The 27915-nt window shown below is 38.8% G+C and overlaps 1 protein-coding gene across 2 annotated transcripts; it reads left to right on the plus strand.

The window, feature by feature from the left end:
* Positions 1-107: 107 nt before the first annotated feature.
* Positions 108-27915, plus strand: LOC124856688 (monocarboxylate transporter 2-like). Of its 2 annotated transcripts, XM_047347431.1 has the most exons (6): positions 108-928; positions 2366-2586; positions 18025-18168; positions 20171-20977; positions 23502-23580; positions 24980-25107. In XM_047347431.1, the coding sequence occupies exons 1-5, from the start codon at positions 708-710 to the stop codon at positions 23567-23569; spliced, it is 1461 nt and encodes a 486-aa protein (XP_047203387.1). In that variant the 5' UTR covers positions 108-707; the 3' UTR covers positions 23570-23580; positions 24980-25107. The 2 variants fall into 2 exon arrangements, with proteins under 2 accessions (XP_047203387.1, XP_047203386.1); XM_047347430.1 differs by lacking the exon at positions 23502-23580 and having other exon boundaries at positions 24980-27915.

The following is a 27915-nucleotide window of genomic DNA, read 5'->3' on the forward strand; positions in this document are numbered from 1 at the left end:
AATAACCTCCAAAAGACACTCCTCTCAAGTGATCCGTGGTCTGAGCTTCACCAACATGGCTTCAGAAGGCCATTTGAGAACCAGGAATGGAGAACTCTCAGGATAAGCAGTACTGTAATTTTTTTTGTGATGTGTAATATACTGTACTATAGGTTTGCTGTACTTGCACAGTTTTCTAAACTTGTATTCAGTTTCTTTTATAACTTGAAAACAAATAGATGTGATTTCCTTTTTGTCGTCTCAAATGGCTGTTTCATTTTTTTCTTATGTGGTTAATTAGTTTTTTGTAGTGTAATCCTCTTATGAGAAAAAAAAAAAAAGATTACCTGCATGAGTGAAGTTTGATTACTTTTTCCCCTGTAGTACAATAGTTTTTGTAACATCTCGCCACATCTAATGATCATTTTAAACACCGGTCATGCCATACAACAAGCTAAAATAAACTGCTTTCTGTGTTGTTATTTGCAGTCATAAGCCGCTTGTTCAGATCAGCTACATGTATTGTTCTTTGGTGCTATTCCATTGTTTAAATTTCTTTCTTCCCTTTTAGTTTAAAAGGTTTGTCTGTTTTGTTTTTTTTGGGGGGGGGGTTCAGGTTCTAGTGGTTGTTGAGCTCAACTGTGAACTTCACATTGCACATAATTGAAAATAATAAAAAATAAGATTGGAGTTTATTTATTTTGCTCTTGACAGTCTGCGTGTGAGTAATGACTGAGGCTGTATTTAGTAAGGGCGATAAAGCCAAGAGAGAGTCAAATGTAATGGCAGGAGGGGATCTCACTAGTAGCGATCTGGAGACTGGAGAGAAAACACCCTCTGGTGAAACCGCGCAACATGTGACCAGGCGTCCAATAAAGAAGGCTGCTGCACAAACTTGGCTCTTTCTTTCTTCGGAACTCTCAGTCACTCCAAACGCTTGCAGTGAAAGGTAAGGTGATATTTTTCGCGGGGTATAATGAGGACAGCTGCAGGGTTCACGCCACGCTTTGTTTTGAGCGTTTCGATCATAGGCCACGTGGAAACAACCCGACTCCACGTGTTCGAGTCTAGCGAGTTTTTAAAAGTTGGTCTGGATGCTGTCTGCCATTTCCCAGCTGCAGACCTGTACCTGTGTGTTGAACGCAGAGAGAGAGAGAGAGAGAGGCATCTATGGGGAAGTTGCTTGGTTTGAATCATTGGCGTAAAGATGACGTAGTAGCTGATGTTGAATCGGGTCCACTATTAGGCTTGTTTTTTATTTATATGATTCGGATTCAAATGATAAGGCACTTTACTAGGAGAAAAAACGAAAACCAAATTAGATGTGTTTACAGAAACATATTGTCAATTTAATCCGACCATATAGACAGATTTAATGTCAAATATTTGCATTCCACTTTCATGCCACTTATAAAACGATATGATTATGGTCGGTTCATTATTCCACAATGGTTAGTTTTCTCTCTAAGGACACCCAGTCAGCTGTATCATGTTTTAACTGCAGTTATACAGAGCATACATATGGTGACAGTGGAAAGAATAACTCCCTTTTAACAGCAAGAAACCTCCAGCAGAAACTGGCTCAGTTTGAGCAGCGACCTGAATGTGAGTTTATGAACAAACAGCATCGCAAAGACCAAGGAACCCTCAGGGAGAAAGTTTTTCAAAAGTTTAAAGCAGGATTAGGTTACAAAGCCATATCCCAAGCATTGGACATCTCACCGAGCACTGTTCAGTCCATCATCCTAAAATAGTAAGAGTATGGCAGAACTGTAAACAATGGTGCATGGTAGGTCAGGTGATGAAAGCTTTAATCACAGAAACAGCCAAGAGATCCATAGTAAGTCTGGAGGAGCACCAGGGATCCACAGCTTAAGTGGGAGAATCTGTTGACAGGACAACTATTAGTCATGCGCTCAACAAACCGGGCCTCTGTGGAAAAATGGCTAGAAGAAAACCTGTTTAAATTTGCTTCAAGCCATGTCGGTAAAAGCAAAAATGCCTAAAGGGGCGTTCTGGTAAGATGAGATCAACATGGAAATTCCTGGCAAAAATACTAACAAATTATATGTGACAGGAAAATTAATACTGCAAACAATCCTCCAGTTACTTGCTATGTACATTATTTTTGCACAGAAAAGCATATGTTTCACATTTCTCTGTGGAAGATCATTCATCTCATCAAAAGTAAAAAAAAATATATAACAATCCATGTAAATGACCCTGTCATAGCATTTGGTGGTTTAGATCCACGACATCCTATAGTGACAAATTCTTGACTTATTTTTTAAATAATCCACTTTAAAAAGTAGACAATGCTTTAGCCATATATGAATAATACATTTTTATTCTTTAAAAACTCATTACTTTTCTACCCTCTGGACAGAAACATGCCACATGCACCGCCAGAAGTGTTGAGTCCCAAGCCCCTGGAAGGGGGTTGGGGCTGGATGGTGGTGTTCGGCGCCCATATTTCCATTGGATTTGCATATGCCACTCCCAAAGCCATGTCCATTTTCTTCAAGGAGATCCAAGAAGACTTGGGGGCCAGCTACAGTGAAATTGCATGGATTTCCTCTATCATGCTGGCTGTGATGTATGCAGGCGGTGAGTTTTTATTATGTTGACTTGCTCGAACAGAAAATTATAACAGAAAAATAATTACAGCTATCAGGATCTTCTACAACATTCTTCTGCAACACTTAATACTGCTGATACGTTAAATATGCACACATTTCTGCAAAATGGTTTTTAAAGGAATATATTGTGAACTGTTCTATGATGTCTGAACAATTGAATTTTATCACTGAGTAAAAAATTAAACAGTTTGTATACTAACCAGGTTTTTGGACGTTGAACAGTAAAGAATATTAGGGGAAGCCCATCCTTTTAGAGTCACCAGCATCACACTGCCAGCAGGTAATGATGCTTGTGATACAAAACATGCTGTTGTTCTCTCTTTTTGAGAGGTAAACCATATCTACAGTTCTGCATTTGCTAATGATATCTACGTTTTTTTTAAACAAACACCGGATTTTTGGATGTTTGAAGGCTCCTTCATTATTTCGGAACCCGATGACGTGCTTCAAAAACATTAATGAAGGATTGAACTCGTTTCTAAGATGTGAAAAAAAAAACAAAGAAGAAAAAACAGAAGTTCCTTCTGAGTTTCCTTCTGCCTCTCGGCTGCTTAAGCTTCCAGCAGAAGAGTCGTCGTGAGGGACTGATCAGCCAATCACAAGTGGATATTGGTGCATCTACAACATTGGGTTGATAGGCTGAGAAATGTTTAATTGAAATGTTTGGTCTTCATTTACTTTATCTGAGGCAGAGCAGAACCTCACAATGTATCACAGTAAGGGTGTTGTATCAGTAAAGTGATACAACAACAGTTTGGAAGGTGTAGAAAAAACATCTGTTTTTGAATAAAACTCTTATCAAAGCGGCTTTCTCATGCTTCTAATAAACAAACTAAGGGTTCATTTTGGCTAAATCACAGAATCCAGCTGGCCAGCTTAAGTGAGCAAAACAGGCAAAGTCTCTTTTTAACAGAAAGATCAACTTAAAAAGTCACTATAATGCATTAGATATTCCTCTAAAACGGTATGATTGCTGTTTTTAACAGTGATATTTGTTAAGAACGAAAAGAAAGGTATAAACACCCAGTAAACAGCTGGCTGCTGATATTTACACAGCCTGTGGTATGAATGTTCTGGTGTGGTATTATGACCAAAACTGTAAATAAAAAAACACAAAAAACAGAAATGTAACAGTAAATGTTTTATTTTATGCGTAATCTTTGTCTTCACAAAGATAGCAACCAGTGTGTGGTTGTACAGTCAACTCATTTCAATGGACATTTAATAGATAAATTGGCTTCACATGAGTGACTGCCCTCACTGACATAGTTTTAAGCAGCCTAATAAGAGGAGTGTTGCCAGTGTGCATTAGTCTCCTGACCCAAATTTAAAACTCATTAGGAATATGCCCTTTTTTATCATTTATCTTATTCTAAATCTACATTCAGGGAGACAATAACATGCTTGCAGTTTCTTAAACTAAAATAACTTCTGTGATTGCATGATAACCGCAGGCAACAGGAGCCACCTGGCTTTTAGTGATTCCTTACTATTCATAAACTCAGCCTGTGTTTGAAATGTGGTCAGGAATATTTCAGCTTTCAGGTTTCTTTATAATCTTTTGTGTTTTGCTATTAGGGCTGCACGGTGGTGCAGTTGGTAGCACTGTTGCCTTGCAGCAAGAAGGTCCTGGGTTCAATTCCCAGCCTGGGGACTTTCTGCATGTTCTCCCTGTGCCTGCATGGGTTCTCATCGGGTACTCCAGCTTCCTCCCGTAGTCCAAAGACATGCCTGTTAGGTTAATTGGTCACTCTAAATTGCCCTTAGGTGTATGAATGAGTGTGTGTATGGTTGTTTGTGTGTTGCTCTGTGATGGACTGGCGACCTGTCCAGGGTGTACTCTGCCTTTCACCCATAGACTGCTCGAGATGGGCACCAGCTTCCCCACGACCCACTATTGAATATGCAGTAGAAAATGACTGACTGACTGTTTTGCTATTAAAAGGTAAAACTTTTTCTTTTTAGAACGGAGGTTAAGATTTGAGAATGGGGTAAAAACTAATTGTTTTCTCCTGTACTATGTGTTTAGTGGATTAATACCCATGTTTGACTGCCCTCACTGCATTACAATTACAAAAAACAGACATTTTAATGTGAAAGTAGAGGTTTCTATTACAAATGCAATCGTGCAGGCAGTGTTATTGGATTAATTTGTTATAGGAAGTTGTTATTTTGTTGTTCACCTTCTGCATTTATAGTTGCCATGACGCAGTCTCGCAGTAATTCCTACTTTGTGATTCCTGGCACTATCCATGGATAAATGACAGATATAAAATTAGTGTGGAAAACCCTTAATCAAGATCAACTTTTCATTGCCTGCAAAGGTCCACAAGAGTAGAACCTGGGAGCATAAAGTGAATAAAGTTTATGCATTTGTTTTTTATGTTTATAATCAGAATTTAAAATAATGCTTTATATATCTAGTTAAATTTTAAGCATGTCTATTACAATTATGTCTACAGAGATTTAATTGTTTACACATTAGGTGTTGAGGAAAACTGCATATGATCCATCAGTTTTAATAATTTCTTTTTACGAAAAGCACTAAGCAGTTAAAATAGTAGAAAAATAATGCATCTGAAATAATAATATGTAAAGATCCCATAATTTCATATAATTAAGATAATTTTACAGGTTTGCAGACTTCCACGCTCATTGTTATGTTGCCTACTGTTTGCAAAACCCTAATTTCAGTGTTTAGAAAAAATCACAATGCAGTCGGATACTTCTTAACAATTTATGGATTATTTCTAAAAAATATGGGAGGTTTCTGCACTTCCACCATCAGTTTTAGTCTGACTATAAAGGAGAAAACATTATTGTTATCATTTTATTAGTGGCACGAGAAGATGTGGATGAAGACCATTCTGAAAGACAATTTGTTCCAGTCTTTATCTTTTCAGCTGAAGATGTTTTAATATTTTCAAATAATGTCCTTTCCTCTTGATACAATCTGTCTAATAAATTGCACCACTCCTTCCTATAGCAAAACACCCACATAAAGTGATTAAGGCTGCCAGTAACAATTGCTTTTAGTTTTTGATTAATCTAATAAATTATTTTTCAAATAATAGGTTATTCTAAAAGATTATTCTTAATATTTATTTTTCACAAAAAATGCTCTCGTTTTATACATCCAACACAATAAAATTTTAACAAAATCTTGCAATTCAAAGTATGAATTATATGTATAAAATGTTACTTCCAGCAGGACAACAAAAAGTCAAATGAAACTGCTGTCTGTGTGTTTACAAATAAAAAGCCCTGTATATTCAGAATGTCAAATATGATGAGACGAAACTGTGATATCCAAAAAAATCCCCCTTTTTTTTTTTTTTTTTTTTGACTGATAACCAGTTCTTGCGCCACCCTGTGCTGCTTACCTGTGCTCTGCTGCTGCGGTTCTCTGTAACTTACACAGGATTTGTAAACGTTGATAAACTTTCATAACCCCATTTAGAAGTAATCAGATGCTCTGTCTGCCGTATTTGTTTTGATAATGTGGGGCAGACAGACTGGAGCCCATCTACTGGATGAATTAAAGGGACAGACACAGCCAGGTACTGTTCCAGCCTACAGGGAGGAGAATCATTGAAAACAAAGGACTTTGGACGAAATATGTTGCAACTATTTTTAATAATAATAAAAAAAGATAAAATTCTAAAAGTTATGTGTTGGGATGTTGTTCTCTGGCCTGCAAGCTTCTCCTTTCAAATACAACTCAAACAGTTTAACTTTGACGTGGCACCTTCAGGAAGCAGGAAATTGTACCCGTAGGTGAACCAGAATTTTGGCTCCACAGTTCTCTTCCTGATACCTTGACTGATTTCTTTTATTTTTTCATGATGTCATGCAAGGCAGCATTGTGTTTGGCGTATAAAAATGTCCACAGGCGTGCCCCTAATTAACTCTAAATTTAACTTGGGGGCACACATGACCTCATCATCTGGGCTTTTCAAACTTGCTCAAAAGCATACTAATCATAGTGTATGTAGACTTTTGACTTGGAAAAAAAAATTATTTTTCTACCCTCTTCCGATTTATTCTGGCGTTTGGCAAATATAAAAACTTTTGGAAAACCTCAACTAACCTAAAACAGGAAAATTTTAATCTAATTTCATGTCAGACAGTAAGAAAAATGGATAAGTACCTTTTTATATACAGTAGATATAAATAGCTGGTTTCAAGTGGAGGTGATGTGAGACCAGTTTAGCCAGTCCTCCTTCAGACTTTCTGGTGTCTAATCCAGGCATGTGCAGACAGGCCACAGTTCATGAATAGGTGACCATGGCTGCTTCCAGACTCCTCCACACAACAACTGAGACCCAAATATGCTGCAACCAGGATAATGAACTCCCATGGAAGTTTATCTAAAACAGTCTTAAACTCTCATGTTCCAGAGGACCAATCTAAGAAATCTATGTAATTATCTCTATTTAATAGTAAAGGAATTATATTTAGTATAAAAATGTTCATTTTTGACATCTTCTGATCCACTCTGTACGGTCTGGTTTACACCAGTGTTTTTGGAACATGGGGGTTGCGGTCTCATTTGTGCAGCTCTGTGGGGGTTTTGGGGTAGTCTGTTGACTGCAGGAAGATGTGGGGGCCGTTCTTTGGCCAGGATTTGCTGTGTGTGGAAATAGTGGGGGGATGTTGTGTCATTGGCAGGTGGGGGCCTGCTGGTTCTTGGCCCACATCCGTACCATGGTCCGTGCTGTATCTCAACTTGGTCTCCTCTGTGCTGCTGCTGTTTTTGTCTGCAGCTGTGAGCCCCACCCCCCTCTACACACTTATACATACATGCACACAGGGGTACACACACAGATATATTCATGGAGGCAGTCAAACCACAACATGGACACACAACATGGCTAAAACAGTTAGCCATGACGTTTTTATACTCATGTAGTGTCGGGTGCCATAGACAAATATACACGTTGCTTCGTTCTTTGTGACTATCTATTTTGATTAATATTTTTAAATTTATTTACTTTTCTGGCCATATTATTGTAAGTATAGTGTAGTAATGTTATGACTCACTGGTTTTTCTTTGTTTGTCGTCATTGTTTCTGTTGTCTCCCCAGTCCCCTTAGTCTCCCCTACCACAACCCTTCCACCCACCCACCTATTGTGTTATCTCTTCCCAATCACCTTATAATTTTTGGGGCATGTCCAGTCTGCTGCCTGAACCCGATATCGCCTGTCATGAAATTTATTTTATTTCCAAGTGTCTTTTTTTCCCCCCTGTAATAGGGCAAATCTGCCTCTGACACTACAGGACAACCAGACCCACCAAACTGTTTCCCTAAGCTGCCAGGATAGGACACATAAATGTGCATCTCATTTCACTCTATAGGGATTTGTGTCATAGGTAGATAACACAAAACTAATTCAAAGTCTTGTGGAGGCTTCATGTGAGCTCATCTGTGGCTGCTTTCAAGGTAACAGGAAAGCGGGGTATGTAATCTACCTGTACTCAGCTCAGGGAGGTCTAAGCAGTGAAATATACCTTTCAGCTGTGGCTCAGGCACATGACTTTATCATATTGTCCTTGGCAAGGCTTCAGCAATGTCACCCAGTGGAGGAGAGAGACTGTGGGATATATCAGAGGAAGGTTCAGCACACTGGGGTCTAACACCAAGTCCCCATGGGAGAGACATGACAGCCTCTTCAGAAAACCTCTGACTCAAGGAGTCTGAATGATAAACCTATAATGGAAATGGAAATGGTTGCAGAAAGAGAGATGGTCTGTTGGGACATGGCTGCACTGAGAATGGTGAGCTATCTTTGACCCCTGGTGGCACCTCCTTAATGGTAAAAAACACAGTATAGACATATTTTTTATATATAGTAAATAGAGTTTGGAACAGTTTTTTAAAGCTCAGTTTGAAGATTGCAAAGAGAGAATTTTGTATTCAGTCTTTACCCACGACATGTATATAAACAGGGCAGTTTTAGGCAAGCATCAGGAAATCATTTGAACAGTAAGATCCCATAAAACATGAATCAATCAACCAATAAACCAATTAAGCTTTATTTGCTTTACATAAGTTAAACATGAATGCACTGATTATCCATCTATTTATTCAGTGTGACCATTGTTTAGAACGTGAAGCCGCTGCAGACTAAACAGATTTTATGATGCTTTACTCTTGGCTTAAACCTTGCCTTCAGCTTCAGTTATATTTAGAATTGCCAATTGTGCAAATTTATCATTAAACTCATTAGTAAAAACAATCTCTGTTTATAAACTGTAATTATACATTGTAAAACTTCTTACCAGGCCCCGTTCTTATAGTCATAAGTTATTTAAATCAGAACAGAAGAATGTACATCTAAATCACGGCTGAAAAAAAGTTTTTTGTTTACGTCACAAATAAGTGGAATATATTGGATTTGCTAATGTAGTTTCAGCATGTCTGAAAAAATTGCATTTTATAGTGCATTATAACCACAACATCATAATGCATTAAATACAAACATATTTAGCTTTTGAAAACTTAAATGTTTTGCGGAAAAACGTTAACATTAGTGTTTTGGTGACTTTTCGATTAATTAAATATATATTGAATATTTAGAGTTAATAAATTATTGGTTCCAAGAGCTCAGAATGTCCACCCACTCAAAGGTGCTTCTCTAATTCTGCAGAAGGTTTCTTCTGCTCCAATGCTTAAACATGTTACCTAGTTATTTGAAAACCACCCTCCCAAAAACACAATGGCAATAGATTTTATTATTCTATAGCCAGATAGTCGACATGGAACTAAGTCTACAGGTCCTTCTCAAAATATTAGCATATTGTGATAAAGTTAATTATTTTCCATAATGTCATGATGAAAATTTAACATTCATATATTTTAGATTCATTGCACACTAACTGAAATATTTCAGGTCTTTTATTGTCTTAATACGGATGATTTTGGCATACAGCTCATGAAAACCCAAAACTCCTATCTCACAAAATTAGTATATCATTAAAAGGGTCTCTAAACGAGCTATGAACCTAATCATCTGAATCAACGAGTTAACTCTAAACACCTGCAAAAGATTCCTGAGGCCTTTAAAACTCCCAGCCTGGTTCATCACTCAAAACCCCAATCATGGGTAAGATTGTCGACCTGACTGCTGTCCAGAAGGCCACTATTGACACCCTCAAGCAAGAGGGTAAGACACAGAAAGAAATTTCTGAACAAATAGGCTGTTCCCAGAGTGCTGTATCAAGGCACCTCAGTGGGAAGTCTGTGGGAAGGAAAAAGTGTGGCAGAAAACGCTGCACAACGAGAAGAGGTGACCGGACCCTGAGGAAGATTGTGGAGAAGGGCCGATTCCAGGCCTTGGGGGACCTGCGGAAGCAGTGGACTGAGTCTGGAGTAGAAACATCCAGAGCCACCGTGCACAGGCGTGTGCAGGAAATGGGCTACAGGTGCCGCATTCCCCAGGTCAAGCCACTTTTGAACCAGAAACAGCGGCAGAGGCGCCTGACCTGGGCTACAGAGAAGCAGCACTGGACTGTTGCTCAGTGGTCCAAAGTACTTTTTTCGGATGAAAGCAAATTCTGCATGTCATTCGGAAATCAAGGTGCCAGAGTCTGGAGGAAGACTGGGGAGAAGGAAATGCCAAAATGCCAGAAGTCCAGTGTCAAGTACCCACAGTCAGTGATGGTCTGGGGTGCCGTGTCAGCTGCTGGTGTTGGTCCACTGTGTTTTATCAAGGGCAGGGTCAATGCAGCTAGCTATCAGGAGATTTTGGAGCACTTCATGCTTCCATCTGCTGAAAAGCTTTATGGAGATGAAGATTTCATTTTTCAGCACGACCTGGCACCTGCTCACAGTGACAAAACCACTGGTAAATGGTTTACTGACCATGGTATCACTGTGCTCAATTGGCCTGCCAACTCTCCTGACCTGAACCCCATAGAGAATCTGTGGGATATTGTGAAGAGAACGTTGAGAGACTCAAGACCCAACACTCTGGATGAGCTAAAGGCCGCTATCGAAGCATCCTGGGCCTCCATAAGACCTCAGCAGTGCCACAGGCTGATTGCCTCCATGCCACGCCGCATTGAAGCAGTCATTTCTGCAAAAGGATTCCCGACCAAGTATTGAGTGCATAACTGTACATGATTATTTGAAGGTTGACGTTTTTTGTATTAAAAACACTTTTCTTTTATTGGTCGGATAAAATATGCTAATTTTGTGAGATAGGAATTTTGGGTTTTCATGAGCTGTTTGCCAAAATCATCCGTATTAAGACAATAAAAGACCTGAAATATTTCAGTTAGTGTGCAATGAATCTAAAATATATGAATGTTAAATTTTCATCATGACATTATGGAAAATAATTAACTTTATCACAATATGTTAATATTTTGAGAAGGACCTGTATAAATGACTTCAAAAATCTCTTACAATACATTTTTGACCTTCACTCTGCTATATTCTGAATATCTACAGGGGATTGCAAAGCAGGGAGGCTGTTCATCTTGACAAAAAGATGTTTAAATGCCACCAGTCTAATTTCTAAACCATGATTTAAATGGCAGTCAGTGTTTACAATGACTGCCATGGGCAAGAGCCTTGTACATCCCCCACCAGTCCATCACAAGGCAACACAGAGACTCACAAACAATCATGCATGCACACATCCAAATCTAAGTAGCGGCCATTGTGAATTTAATATTTTATCCCAATAATATTTGGTACTGTGGTTATCACATGAAGCGGTGATAAAAAAATCTACTTACAACTTTTTGCAGTCTGTTTAGTCAATTGTATATCTGTGAATGCATGTCACAGCAATCATAGCCCTACAAGCTAACACTTCTCTTAAAAAACATTTTAAACATTTTTCTTCAGGACATCAGTTACATAAAGAAGTGTGAAGCTGCATTTATTGATGCTCCTTTGGGAGCAACAGTTGGGAAAATAGTAAAAATAATAATTCTGACAATACAGTCACTTTTAGGGGTTTTCAAACATTATTAATTGGAATCTATTGTTGTCACAATAAATCAAATTTCTTGTGATGGGAAAGTTTTGACATTTATGTTTTTGGATTGAACCCATGAATGCACAGGGATAATATGCAAACTCCATGCAGAAGCCCACTGGCCATGATCTGAATCCAGGATCGTCTTGTTGCAAGGCAACAGTGCTAACAAATGCTCTACTGTGCAGCTAAAAGGTTATCGGCATCTATAGGCTAGTTGGTCCTGGTTGGTTACCTTAAAATAAGCGCCTTAAATTTAATCTCAAAAATGTCTTGGAGGTTTACACAAATTATATTTTATAAACCGTTCATTAATTGGTTATTTACACAGAAACTGAACGTAACGATCTCATGTTCAGGTGATCAGTCAACCCAGCATGTGTCTGATTAGCTTATCTTCCAGAACTCCAAGAATGTATTTTCTTTTCCAACAAGATAATGGTGATATATCTTTCTATTAAAGGTAAGGTAATTATTATTAACAATAGCTGCATCACCGACCCCCTCCTTGACCCCCTGCAGTTTGCCTACAGAGCCAACAGGTCTGTAGATGATGCAGTCAACCTAGCCCTTCACTTCATCCTCCGGCACCTGGACTCCACAGGAACCTATGCCAGGATGCTGTTTGTGGATTTCAGCTCTGCCTTCAACACCATCGTCCCAGTTCTGCTACAGGAGAAGCTCTCCCAGCTGAGTGTGCCCGACTCCACCTGCAGGTGGATCACTGACTTCCTGTCTGACAGGAAGCAGCGCGTGAGGCTGGGGAAGCACGTCTCTGACTCCCTGACCATCAGCACCGGTTCCCCCCAAGGCTGTGTTCTCTCTCCTCTGCTCTTCTCCCTGTACACCAACAGCTGCACCTCCAGTCACCAGTCTGTCAAGCTTCTGAAGTTTGCGGACGACACCACCCTGATCGGACTCATCTCTGATGGTGACGAGTCCGCATACAGATGGGAGGTGGACCATCTGTTGGACTGGTGCAGCCAGAACAACCTTGAGCTCAACGCTCTAAAGACAGTGGAGATGGTTGTGAACTTCAGGCAGAACCCAGCCCCACCTGCCCCCATCACCCTCTGTGACTCCACAATTGACACTGTGGAATCTTTCCGCTTCCTGGGAACCATCATCTCCCAGGATCTCAAGTGGGAGCCAAACATCAGCTCCCTCATCAAGAAAGCCCAGCAGAGGATGTTCTTCCTGCGGCAGCTGAAGAAATTCAACCTGCCAAAGACTATGATGGTGCACTTCTACACAGCCATCATTGAGTCCATCCTCACCTCCTCCATCACCATCTGGTACGCCGCTGCTACAGCCAAGGATAAGGGCAGGCTGCAGCGTGTCATTCGGTCTGCTGAGAAGGTGATTGGCTGCAGTCTACTGTCGCTCCAGGAACTGTACACCTCCAGGACCCTGAAGCGGGCAGGGAAGATTCTGGCTGATCCCTCCCACCCCGGTCACAGACTCTTTGAGACTCTCCCCTCTGGCAGGAGGCTGCGGTCCATCCGGACCAAAACCTCACGCCACAAGAACAGTTTTTTCCCATCTGCCACCAGCCTGGTTAACAAAGCCCGGAAACCACCTTGACACTCTCCCTTTCCCCCACACCCCCCCTTTTTTTGCTGACAGGACACCTGTAACCTGTAACTCTATGCGTTACATTAACGCTCAGCTTGGACTCCTGCTTACTTGCACTGCTTTACTTGCACAATGATCACCTGCACTGTTGTATTGCTCTTGCATCTTATACTGCTCTATATTTACTCTCACTCACTTAAAACTGTGCACTTATATTTATATTATATTGTAGATATGTTTGTACTGTTTAATTTGTACTGTATTGCACCGACTACGCCAAAACAAATTCCTTGTATGTCCAAAAACGTACTTGGCAATAAAGCTTTTCTGATTCTGATTCTGATTCTGATTCTGATAGGTCCTCCTTGAAAACAAATTCTAATTATCCTTTAAGTCAGTGTTTCTTAACCCTGGTCCTCAGGGCCCACTGTCCTGCATGTTTTAGGTCTGCAAGCCCGATTTTGTGTTTGCTTCCAACTCTCGCAGAGGTGGATCTGCTCCTTATTCAGTTCTACCAAGCAATACTATCCATCAGCACTGAAACGGGAAAATGCACCAGTATTTATTGATATCAATGTCATTTACAACCACAGCAAATAGCGTGACATTCTGAATGACCAGAGATGTTTTGGTCCCATAGATTGCATTGAAACTATACCATCTGCTGAAAGCTGGTGAAAATCCTGATGGCAAAGAACATTGAAATAAGGCAATCTGTTCTGGTTGTGAAGGAAATACCTTTTTCTATCCGTTTGACCACGTTCAAACTTCTGCTGCATTTGCGGATATAGACACAAAAACTGCAATCTGATGCAAAAACAGGTGCAAATTGCTCACCTCTGCTGGACTTGTTGAGCGTTCATGTTTCAGGTGTTTCCCTGTTGATATGCACACCTAACTCAAATGAATGGGTGATTAACAGGCTTCTGTAGCACCAGATGGCATGCTGAGGAGATCATGTGATCATTTCAATCAGGTGTACTGAAGCAGAGACACTAAAACATGCTGGCCGATGGGCCCTGAGGAACAAGATTAAGAAACCCTGCTTTAAGTAAAGTTTTTTTTTTTTTTAACGCTATTGCCCTGTTTGGACTTCACTATTTCTTTCAGCCTCCTACTAATCTGGATTTATACAACATGAAGAAGGTTTTCTACTGCTGTTAAGATATTGACTGCTTATAACCTTTTAACAGCGCCCGACTTCAACAACATGAAGCATTATTAAAGCAACTGGAAGATGAGACACAATCGGCTCAAGATATTTCAGAAATTATTGGACTTCCTATTCATTTCGAAGCTCGGTGTTTTCATCATTTTGTCTTTAATTAAGCAGGCTAATTGCTGAACTTCTTTAATTTTAAACATACTTCTCACAATATTTTAGGTTCTCATTGGTCCTCTGAATCTGTTCTATTAAAACACAGTAAAGAACCTGTACGGTTTTCAACAGCGTCAGAGAGCCAGCTGCAACTGTGCTAGAGGTCAGTGCTTCTTGTTGTTGAAACTGGAAAAAAAACTGGTACTAAGCAAACAGTGGCTCTGATCCAGCACCAGAACTGGTTTGATAGAAGAACTTCTCTCAAATTGAACCTAACTTCACACAAAGGTTCACACACCAACATTTTAAATCCATGAAATGCAAAATATTCAGGGACACGTTGCTTATTTAATATAGGTCTATTTTTTTTATTTTTTTATTCAGCTTTAGTGCATCCACAGCTTCCATGCAGTTATTTAGTCAAAGTTGTTAGGGAATTTTAATCCAAATGTAGCAATTTCTTCTGGAGAAATTACAGTAATGTGATGATACAAACTCATGGCTAAATGTAGCAACCATAAATGTAGTGGAAGAACTTTAAAACATGCATTCTCTCAGGATTATCTGATGCGTTGGATTAATGCTTACCCTGTTGTCGGCACAACTTCAATGAGATGAATATATTTTCAAACAGCTTGTCTTCATCATAAAAGGTTGTAGAGTGCCTGGTGGTGCAATATCACACTTTCAGACAGGGTTATAATGATGGAAAGGTTGACAGCATCTAAAAGACTGTTCAGTTTCTGATTGATCTCTAAGCAAAGTGCTACACATTATCAGGGGGAAGTGTGATGAGTCACGGGGATGTTTTTTAGTGGACACACAAGTCTGGAGATTTTCCATCATCTTAGGGTGAAGTTCTCTCACTTATGGTTTAGGAACATGAACTTACTAGAAGCTGCAAATGATTTTTTATAGAGACAATTCGTATTTCTTTTGCAATTCATGTGTTTATTTTACAATGGCAGCATGAGCTTCTTTGATGGAGATTCAAGATCAAGCTCTGACAGCTGAACAGAAGATAGAAGATGCAAGAATTTGGATAAATAATGCAGGTTTTGCATGTACCATTAGCTTTATTCCTCCACTGGATTCACAAAGCAAATTGTAATAAATGTAGATAGATAGAAACACTCAACAAGTCCAGCAGAGGTGAGAAATTTGCACCTGTTTTTGCATCAGGTTGCAGTTTTTGTCTCTATATCCGCCAATGCAACAGAAGTCTGAACCTGGTCAAACGGATAGAAAAAGGTATTCCCTTCACAACCAGAACAGATCGGGTTATTTCAATGTTCTTTGCCATCAGGATTATCACAAGCTTTCAGCAGATGGTATAGTTTCAATGCAATCTATAGGACCAAAACATCTCTGGTTATTCAGAATGTCACGCTATTTGCTGTGGTTGTAAATGACAGTGATATCAATAAATATGGGCGGACTTTCCCCTGTTTCAGTGCTGATGAACAGTATTGCTTGGTAGAACTGAATTAGGAGCAGATCCACCTCTGCGACAGTTAGAAGGACACACAAACTCAGGCTTGCACACATTTGACACCTGCAAAAAGCTTTGTGAATATACCCTGAATTTAGGCTGCAACTAACGATTATTTAGCTAATCGATTAATCTGTCGACTATTTTTTCAAACGCAAGAATAATAATCGGACAGCAAAAGGTACCTAATAGGAGATTTTTTGATAGAAATTGAACCAGGTGAAGCTAAAGCTGTGCCACTTGAGGAGTTTTGGATAGAGTATATTTACAGAAAAAGAAGGTTTTTCATCTTAAATGCAAATTGTTTATATTTTATTTGTACAATTTTGGCCTAATTATTGCTCTGAGTGGGTTGTTCTTTGAGCAAATGGCATGTTTTAGAGTGTGTATACTCCAGTTAATGATTATTCGATTACTAAATTAGTTGACGATTATTTCAATAATCGATTAATCACGATTAATCCAATTAATTGTTTCAGCTCTACCCTGACCATTTTCAAATTGTGCAGGCTTTTCTAGCAGCAGCTTACCCTAACTAAAGATCCCTCCTGTTGGAATAATTTTGGAATACACTTTAACATTGACTTGATGAAAAAAACCTTTTCTTAAAAATAAACTTTCTGAATGACAGCTCATATTACTGTGCATCTTTATTCTTTAACATATTTAATTCAAATTTACTAAACGTAATATTTTACCTTCTGTAATATTTGTAATATCTTAGATGCCACCTTTTAAGCTGTGCTCTGAAAACAGGCCAAAGGATGCACTCCTTAGTCTGTTTCTGGTGGAATTTATTATTTTCTAAATTAATGTTTATACCTGGTTTGAAAGATTACAAGGTGATTTTGCAAATATACTTCAGCCCCTCTAAAATGTGATTTTTAAGCATATTTTTCACAAGTGTTTTAGAAGTGCATGCAGTGATTTCCACTGCAGAAATGTTTTTATTTAAGTGTGAAACGTATTGTTTTCAGTTTGTTTTACAAACAGCAATCTGAGAAGTGTGACATTCATTTGTTTTGAGCCCCCCTTATTCCGATACTCCTAAATAAAATCCAGTGTACCCAGTTGGATTTAGAAGTCACCTAATTAACAAATAGATTAGTGTGTGTAATTTAACCTCAGTATGAATCCAGCAATTCTGTAAAGGCGTTAGAAGTTTGTTAGAGAACATTAGTGAAGACAGCAGACTGGTCACAGATAAAGTTATGGAAAGGTTTAAAGCAAGTTTAGGTTCAATCAATTAATATAAAAACCGGGCAGACAAGGAGAGCATTAATAGGAGCAGCAGCCAAAATCTACTTTGGAGGAGCTGTAGAGATCCAGGAGCAAGAATCTGTCAGCAGGACAACTATTAGATGTGCACTCTAAAAATCTGGCCTTTTAAAAAAAGAGGGGTCTGAAGAAGAAAGAAAGCCATACAAAAGTTGTGTCTGCACAAGCCATGTAGGGCACTAGGCAAATATTTCAAACAATGTGCTCTGGTCAGTGGAAGCAAAACTGAACTCTACATGGAAAGTATTGAGGGTGCAGGAAAACTAACAGTTCATGAACCCTTAACACACCAGTCCCCCTCAAGACTTGACACTGGTGCGGAGATTCATGTTCCAGTAGTACAACAGCACTAAACATACAGCTAGACCTACAATCGAATGATTTAGATGGAGCGTGAGCTATTTTGCAAAGATTAGCAGGCCAAAGTCTGTTGATCTCCAGGTATGAAAAGCCGGAAGACTAGCAGCTGTAAATGCAGCGAAAGCTGGTTCAACAAATATTGACTAGAGGGGGCTGAATAAAAATGCAAGACACATTTTTCACATTTCTATCTGTATCATTTTTAAGATGATGTCTTCTTTTCATTGCATTTAACATTATTTGTGTTGGCCTATTACATAAAACTACAAAAAAGTACTTTGAAGTTTGTGGTTGTGACATGAGAAAATGTGGGGAAGTGCAAGGGGAATAAAGACTCAACAAGACAATGTAATAACAGACTAACCCAGTCGTTTTCCTCACCGTTTCTCTAGGACCAGTAAGCAGTATGTTGGTCAGTCGCTTCGGAAGCCGACCAGTGGTCATGATGGGTGGACTGATGTGTGGGGTTTCCATGGTAACAGCCTCATTTGGGAGCTCCATCATTTACCTCTACCTTTGCATTGGAATCATCGGAGGTACAGTTTTGTTTTTGGGCTCATTTTATTTTTGCACATGTTTTTTGTAAGACTATGCTGCCTGAAAAGTTTTGCAGTCCTGTTTTGAAATCCAAAACTTCTTCTGTTTGCTGTTTTGCCAACTATTCCTATTCTCCACGGATCAGTCGCTCTGGGGCAGAGACATTTGCCATCTTTTTGTTTTTGTTAAGAAGCTCTAGATGCAGATCTTCATCTACTGATTTGGCCTCTGTGCTGTTTGTCCTGGGCTTTGGGTATCTGCTTTAGCTCCTGAGGTGCTGTTAGAGCAGCAAAAGAACCAGCGCCACGACAGTAATTAAGACAGAACTATCTCTGATCCCAGAGAGCATAGACTTTAATCGCCCTCCGTTGATTTCCCACAGTCTCCAATCACGAGCGTCACATGGGGGCTCTCCGCCACCCTATGGGGCTCATTACTCCGCCAAAGGCTCATATGAAGCATTAATAGCCCCAGCAAGTGGCTAAGCTGAGTCCTGTGCCAAGGGGCATGTGTCGGCACTGTTTTGCTCCCATGTGCCCTGGCACAGTGACATTATGGCATCATTCAGTTTTACCTAGCAGGGATACTAACTTATGCTTACACATAGTAAGGCCTACAACAGCTAAATAGATGAGCATTTATCGCAGAAAACGTTTTCTGCTTTCTTTTTACTTAAATGCTTTTTCTTCACCTTGAGATTCAGCAAAGACAATAGTCAGTGTCTGCTGATAGAATAGTGTTGGAAGTTGATTTTGAGAACCTCCTGTAGACAGAGAAGCAACAGTGGGGAATGCAAGCAAGCATTGTGAACAAACATTTATCACAGATTTTAAATGCATAAAAGTGATTTAACAATATGAACATTTTCCATTCATGAATATTGTGTTTAAATTCTTCATACTATCATTTTAACTCTTCATCATAATCATCATTACTATTGTTGCAATTATGTCTTCTGCATTATAATATTTAAAGCTTACAGCTTTAACAAACAATACAAAGAGGGGTCCTGTAACTCATTTTAATTGGCTTTTAAACATTTTTGTTGAAGTTTAGAGTGCAGTATATATGCTTAGGGCTTACATTGTGAAGGGTTAAATGAAGTTGTGTTTCAGGCCATCTGCCGTATTGACACTATAAAATATATATTATATGTAAATAGTCTTGTATAACTGGCTGTCTGGTAAAGCATACACAAATCCTTTGTTAAAGTGCTGGCTGTCCAAGCTGGCAACAAGGTACACATACAACTCAGACTGTCCTGAAAACCGCATACATTCAGCTAAACGCTAACTTACCTAGCCTTAGCAGTTTAATTTCCTTTTTTTTTTAACTTGAAGACAAAAGTATTTTTGAAAAAAACTTTCCTCTTTCACTCTTTAATATATATCTCTGCTTTACTTTTGCTGCCTTTTCCTCACAACTTTGTCTAGTGGAAACTGACAGTTTTTTTAAATAGTAGCTTTAAAAAACATACTACAAACTAAAAATTTATATTGAATTTTACCATCTAATTATTAAATAAAAAGTTAGTTTTGAAGCTAAAGCATGGGGGAGAAAAAGAATGAGCTTCAGCAAGAGCATAGGACTACAGTTATACAAACTTACCTGTGAACTCGGAGCAAAGCAGTAAATTGACATTGGAAAGAGACAAAATAGCGCTGCAACCATGTAGCTGTAGCTCTTCATCTTCCTTAAATGACGGTGCTATTAAATTAATATGTTCAGAGTAAAAGGCAGGAGAGTGAATGTATTACCCAGGCTGCCTAATTTATTTCATCTTAAATGGAGAAATTATTTCTGAAATAATTCCAGCATTCTATAATGAGATTTTAGCCGGCAAAAGTAAAACGAGATGAAACCTAAATGAACACGGAGCACGATCAGTTCTGATTTAATTTAGGAAGGACCCTCTGGAGTTTAGCTTCAGCACAGTTTTCCTTCTTAGGCATTTTAAATGTGACTGTTTTATTTTTTCCTCTACACTCTTCCTGCATACAGGCTGGGGACTCTGCTTTAACCTGAATGCGTCTCTCACCATCATCAGTAAATATTTCCTCGCCAAGCGACCGTTGGCCAATGGACTTGCCATGGCCGGCAGTCCAGTGTTCCTTTGTGTTCTGGCCCCAGTCAACCAGTATCTCTTAGGACACTTTGGCTGGAGAGGAAGCCTGCTTATTCTCGGGGGTATGATGTTAAACTGCTGTGTTGCGGGGGCCTTAATGAGACCTGTAGCTCAGCTTTGTAAACCGAGATCTTGTACACCACCAAAGAAAGTGGAACAGACAAACAACACGAAGACAAGAGGAAGCTGTATGAAGAACGCTAAGACATTTATGGATCTGTCTTTCTTCAAGGATCAGGGCTTTATCATTTACCTTATTGGAAATGTTATGTTTATCTTTGGCGCCTATGCACCCATCGTGTTCCTGTCAGCATATGCAATTAGCCAAGGTGTAGCGGAATACTCTGCAGCCTATCTGCTCTCCATCATGGGCTTTGTTGACATGTTTGTTCGGCCCGGCACTGGGCTAGTAGCCAACAGCAAGTGGATCAGGCCGAGAATCCAGTACCTTTTCAGTTTCGCCATGGTCTTCAATGGCACGTTCCATCTACTTTGCCCTCTGATGAGGACCTACCCCCTGCTGGTGGCCTATGCTGTGTTCTTTGGCGTGGGCTTTGGGATGGTGTTCGCTCTGATATTTGAATGCCTCATGGACCTGATGGGAAGCCAACGCTTCCCCAGTGCTGTCGGACTGGTGACCATTATAGAGTGCATCCCCATGCTCTTGGGACCACCTGCTGCAGGTAATGTACCCTGAAAATTATTTATTCATTCAGACACGACAAAGTTTGGCTAATTCACCTGAAGGCTCATTTAAACCTTTGCATTACGTTGATGTTTTATATTACTGTAAGAGAGAATTGGATAATTTCTAATGAATTAGGGTGTTTTGGTTTGTGTGAAAGGCCTGTTACAAGGTTCCAGCATGACATGATTTTATTTTGTAGGGGTCTCTGTGTTTGCAAACTTGCTTGGACCTCGCTTTCAGTCGAACATTGCACTCAGATATGTTTTCACTACAGTCAATTAGAGAGCGATAATGTGCTGGTTTGTCAACTGTCTAATCAGAAGAGAAGAAGAAGAAGACAACTAAAAAGAAAGGAGACATTCTTACCAGTATGACAATTTAGTTTTTGTGTCTCTGAGAGGTAAATTATCGAAACCAGGTCTCTTCATTAAACAAACGTCCTTGTTGTCTTTCTTCTTCTGACCGTGATCTGACATGTGGTGTGTTCGGCGGCACCTTCTGAATGATTCTAGCTTTTGTCTGTGTGCGAGATCAGTACGATCACAATAATCTAGGCCCATGGAGAGTCCTGGCGGACCCTAGTGGACAGGTACAAGTAAAGTTATTTACATCATTAAGGCGAGTGGTTTGTAGACCTAACTGGTGGGAGTGAATTTACTTTAGGGGGACAATGTGCTTTTATTTTAGAGAATTTCATAACATTATTTGGTAGTTTTTCACCTCCATGTATATCAAACTATTAATAGCGAAAACCACACCAGACAGCTTGAATTTGCTGCTTGGATATTTACTTTTTTGTTTCTTTAGGATGAACAAATTGTTTAGAAGTCATTTCTGAAGTAAGAGCTCAAGGCAAACGTTTAGATGTTATTTAAGGATAGTTTCTTGACTTTGATGCAAAATGGTCATTGTGTACACAATTTTTACTTTTGCAGAGATAGTATACAAAGATACTGTGCCATTAGTAAATAATGCACGAGCATCACCTTACTGCTGTAGCATACAAGGTTTGACTGCCAGCTAAGCCAGGCTCTCACAGATCCCATTTGATCCCGACTACAATGTGGCAACAATATTACCTAATCTCATGCTACGCTCTGCAGGCACTCTTTCTGTGCTAATAAAGAGTCACTTAACTCGCCATGCTAGATGTTTGGAGTCGCTCTAACTGGTGCCCAACCTACTTTCTGATTAATTCTGCTAATAATTATTGGACTACTTGGAGGCCATTACAGATCATTGAACTCCCATCTCAAGATGATCAGTAAATATGAAAAATAAAATGATGCACAACATTTCTTCCCCTGTTCTGACTGCATCCTCAGATTATAAATTCCTGCCTGTGCTAAAAGAATGCAGAGCTGCAGCCACGTGCTCCAAATGATTTTATTATTTTGTTTTTGACCTTGAACCAGACTGGCATGTTTGGACATTCATCATAATTTACAAACATAGTAACTTTATTCAAGACACAAGATGTTTTCTTGTTTTGGTCTGTGGTATGGAAATTGTTCAAGTAGTTTTACCTAAAGATGTTTAATCAAATTGGCTACATTTAAAATTGACTGCTCGTGTGTTTAAGCTGATATAAAATGTGCAACAAGTAGAGAATACATTGCCTCTGCTTTTTTAGTGTTTAGATAAGACATGCAGTATATGTTAATTTAATATAATTCAAATGTAGATTAATCTCTTCTGCGCAGGAGTTTCCACATGTCTGAATAAAAGGATTAGGATACACCTTAGTAAAATTTAATGCAACCAAAAGGCAGCTAATTACCAAATAGGGAGTAAATAGAGTCCACCTAAAAGATTTTAATGTTTTTTTAAAGAGTTGTGCACAGGGGTAGAAGACTAGTAATAGTATAGCTTCTAGCCGTTTACTGGAAGCTAATACTAGCTGGCTAATAAGCGGTTAGCTAGCCTACACTCAGCTTAACAGACATACAGCTTTAGACTTTTGGCATTCCAACTTTACTATCAAAACACATAAACTTAGAGCTTTACCAGTAAGGAGTGGCTCACTTTATTTTACAACCCATAACTTTTCAAGAAGCCTGCTTTTTTTTTTTTTTGTTAAGGGAAATTTACGACTGGTGCGTGCCACTTGGAAGGGTGGTTCCACTCCAACCTTTGGTCGCTCCTGAACTTTCTCTGGCAGTTTTCGGAAGGAGCTTTAAGCCATTGGAGCAGTATGACAAACAACTTCAATCCCTAGCTTTAAAACACTTTGGTATACCTGGAGTCAGTTTGAATCTGTTGAATAGACTCATTTACTTTGTCTGTCATAGATGTAATTTATAAGAGTCAGTCCATTAAAATAAATGTTCATTAAGAGGCTGTGTATTTTAATGAATAAGATAAAAGTGTGATAGTTAAAACCACACAGATATACTTTCTGCCTTCTCATCTGACTTAAAATGAAGTGAAAAGTTTTAGTCCACACAGTTTTGTCTGGAGCGACCCTGTTCTGAGGGGTAAATAAGTGCCTCTTACTTGTGTAACATCCTCCTCCATAGGCACAATCGTTATGCATCTCGTATCTGCTTGTTACTGCTCCTCCAAACCTTCAGGTCAAGCCAATTAGGAGGAAGTGAGGTAAGTGAGGGTAATTAGCCTTTTGCGTTGGGTGTTTAATGACGATCAGTTCAAACTCTCGTCATTAAAGTCCTGTACCTGGGCCATAATTAGGCTGCAAAGACATTAAAAAAGAAGGGGGTGACTATGCCAGATGGACATAATTAGTGCTCAGCCAATCAAGGACTGTCTTAATGAGGGTGGTGGTCATCTGAGCACAGGCACCAGATGAGTGTTATCAATCAGATAATGCATTGAGAGGCTTGAAATAATAGGCAGAATGAAAAACCGAGCCCTCACAGTGCATGCAGATACACAAATATTATGATCATCATTGGTTGCAAAGTTAGAAAGTGATGAACTTTAAAGAGAACTCTCAAAGGAACCTTTTTAAAGGACCTTTCACCCTAAACGTTCTCTATGAAGGTGATAGGGTCTGTAATGTGGTGGGTAATCAAAGTGTCCAGTATGTGTGAAAAGTTACTATGAAAGTTAAAATAGTTTATATAAAAAGTTAATAGTTAATACAGTAGACTTGTTTTTTCAAAAACACTCAAGTTGTTAAGTAGATCATCTTTAGTGTGATCTGTTAAAATAGGATTCCCTTCAAACCTTTTCATGTTTCATTTGCAGATTGTTTTTCTTCGATTTGGATTTCCAGAGTTCTCCGTCTTTTTTTTTTTATTACCAATTTTCCAATTACCTACTTTACAGGATGGATGGATGGATGAATGGACAAACATGGATAGTTGATCAAAGGAATGGTGGACATACATAATAATAAATAGGATACTGAATATTGTTAAAAAAAAAAAAAAATAAATAAAGAATTGGTAATTTTATTTTTGTTATTTTCATACCTATCTAGACCTGGAAAATACATTTCCAAACTTTGGAACACTGCAAAAACGACTTTGTAAAGACAAGTATCTGACCTATATGAACACAATCCCAATAAGAGTGTTTGGGGTTTAAATTGTTCTGAGGAAGGACTGCAGTACAGTCATGGATCCTTAAATACAGACAGATTGGGACATTATGTTATGCATGTGCTGGAGAAGATTGTCTGGGCACTTCAGACTCTGAAACCTGGATCTGAAGCACATTTGTCATCCTTCTGCAGACCTGTGTTAGGTTTTTATGACTCTGAGAATGGCCTTCACTTCCAATTTATTTTTGATGCAGCCATCCAAATTACCTTTGCATAAATGTAGAGGAGCCAGGAAGAGTTCAGTGGCTCCCTGTTAGGTCCAAAGCATCTCTTCTCAAATTGACCTGTCCTCACTAATATCCTTTTGCACACACATATAAGGTGTTTATCCAAATCAGAGTTCCTATTCCTAGTTATAAAGAGGTTAAATTGTTTTTTTTTTTTTCTTCTTCTTCTTTTTGACCTGGAATTTGCATTTTTCTGTTCTAGGGTTACTGGTGGACATCTTTGGAGACTACAAGTACCTTTTCTTTATGTGTGGAGGAGTGATCACAACTGGTGGGCTCTTTCTCTTCGTCATGAACGTCTATAACTACAACAGATTAGACAAAGCGAATAGATTAAAAGACACAGGGCACAACCAGAACACTATTGAGAACCAGGAGCCCGTAAGCAGCTCAGAGGCTCAGATAGTACTCATGGACCTTGAGGTGAAAGAGATGAAGACAGCCCAACTAGATCCAGAGGACAAAGAAGAAACTAGTTAAACCATTTGCTGGCTAATAGTAATACTGTATAGTTAATTAATAACTTGGTGGAAAAAAAAACTAAAGAAAAGCCTTTATTGCAGCTCCAGATTCATGAAGTCAATCCGAATACAGGCATACATGGAAATATCTGTCAGCACCACTAACAAAGACGTTTAAAATCCCTTAGAATAAATAAGCTTTTGTTGCCAGTAGCAGTTTCTCATACTAAAGATCTGGAGGAATCCAGCCTTTAATATAAATACATTTAATCAGTGATTTAAAAAAATAAAATTTTAGCAAATAATGCTGTGTTCCATTTGTGCTCTGACGTCCGAGCAGGAAATTTGAACTTCAACGCCCGCGAAAGTTGGAATTACAAGTCAGGAGGTCGGGGCCACACGACCATACACGTCAACATTCAAAATGGTTGCTATTTGCATCAATAGTAGTAAAAGTTACTACTGTGACTGTTTTTAGCTGTTCTTAATTGTTTATGCAACATTTAGTGACTCATGCACGTACCACTTTTCCGTGTTTATAAGACGAGATGTTTCAACGCTGTGCATATGCACAAAATACTGCGTAGAGCAGTGTTATTGTCGTTGTTATTACTGTAAGACTGCTGTTGCAATTCCTAGCAGTACAAACAAAAACAAGCAGGAAACTGGAACGCTACAACTCGGAGATGACGTAAACTCTAACATCCCAGTTCTGACTTCCGAGGTTAATGAAACGCAGCAAAACTGCTTCCACAAAATCAAACAAAGAGTGGGATCTTCAACCATTTCTACTGCCTCAACCTCCCTAGATCGTCCACAGTTCCAGGGCATCTTTTATGCTCTCTTCTCTTCAGCTCATCCACAGGTTTTCTGTAGGTTTTAGGTCTGGTATCATGGATGGTCATGGAAGACGGTTGATTTTGTGTCTTGATTTGCCCATATCATTTGGATCATTACCTGATGATGACCCATTTTCAGTTTACTGGTAGATTCCACCAGATTTTCATTTAAAGTGTCCTGGTGCATTAAGGACTTCACGATGTCAGGCAGTTAAGATTCTTCCCAGATTTAGAAGGGAAACAGGCCCACAGCATCACTAACCCTCCAACATACAGTAGTCATGAGGTGCTTCTTGCCAGACAACAGGAGTGTTTGCTGTCCAACAAATAGTGAGCATGCAGATAGCTAATGATTGTTATGGAGACTCTGCGACTCCAAGGTTGCAGGAGATTGGGCGGCAGCGGGTGGGGTGTCACATAATATTTATTTAAACTAAAAAAGTATACATTTTTAAATAAAGCCTCAGGGATTTTTTTTTCTCTAAACAAATTAGTTGCAGGTAAAAAATGGTGCCATTGGTGATTTTGTTAAAAACTGAGTTTTTTTTCCAACTGATTAATTGAAAGGCTGAATTTTTCCAGAAAAGTTGGTTATAAACACATTTATTTCACTTCTACACATCTTTGCGAAAGAAGCCAGTAAATTTGTCTGTTTCTGTTGAATTTGTATGCTGGCTGAGCCTGTTGCTAAGATACAGCCATGTTTGGAGGGGGACAGATGCTTGGAGAGAGTAATCAAGGTGTGGTTTTAACAGCTTTTAAAGTGTTCTACGGTTTCATTTGTCTATCCTGAATTTAAGGGTTTATTCAGTCCATTATTGAAAGCCATATTTTTATACCCTGTTAAATAGAAGCCTACTAATAAGGCAGTCAGAATGCTTATGCTTATAAAAGACTATCTAAATATTGAAAAAATATTTACATAAATCATAGAACTGTAAAAAAAAAATCACCTTATCAAGCATCTTTTTTTACCTGGTTGAATTTCTCTTTGTCAATTTCACTTAATCACTTAAAATTTTGTGTATAGCTCATATACTTTAGGATATATAGAAAAAAAAAGGAACTGGAATAAACTAGGAAAAAAATCTAAAAGGGTGAGATGAACTGGTCTAATAACCTGTTTTTCTTTATCATATAAAAATGTAAATATAAGCTTAATTAATGTGCTATCTGTGTAGCAATATAGGTAATGTGACAGCATACTAATCAGTAATGCCAAATTAACACAATATAGTTTTATAAGTGTATTCTTTTAGGAGTTATCAGTTATTTGGTGATGTTTCAGAAGAAGATCTTAATTGTTCAGTTTTGTGTATTAAGAAAAATTACATGCGATTAAAAACAGTTGTGGCATCTTTAGCATGCTGTGCTAACAGCTCAAAGGCTGGTTTTACCTCAGTAATAATATTACTGTCCTGACAGGTTTTCCTGCCCAACATGGGGGTGTCACTGATCTACAATCTGGCACATGGTGTCCATATTCAGATGTTTAGAGGTGTGTCAGAGATTTTGTCCCTACTTTTACATTATCCGTCTCTTCTCCTAAGGTGTTTTCAGGTCCATGTGAAATATTAGCAGATACCAGCTTTAAGTGTATTACACTATTGTTATATAGCTAACAATCACTGATTATCATACAGCCAGACTTTACATTGAATCCTGAAAAAGCAGAGTCACGTTATTTTTAAAGATATAGCTCCAGTGTTCTAGTTAAACGGCAGTTTTTTAATTATGTTCAACATGTTTTAATGATTCCTAAAGACATTTTTACACACGCCCAATTTTGTATGAACGATGAATTGTTAACCTTAATAAATGAGTTATTTAAAATCCTG

Source organism: Girardinichthys multiradiatus, chromosome 20, assembly GCF_021462225.1.
Source record: "Girardinichthys multiradiatus isolate DD_20200921_A chromosome 20, DD_fGirMul_XY1, whole genome shotgun sequence".
In the NCBI taxonomy this organism is placed as follows: domain Eukaryota; kingdom Metazoa; phylum Chordata; class Actinopteri; order Cyprinodontiformes; family Goodeidae; genus Girardinichthys; species Girardinichthys multiradiatus.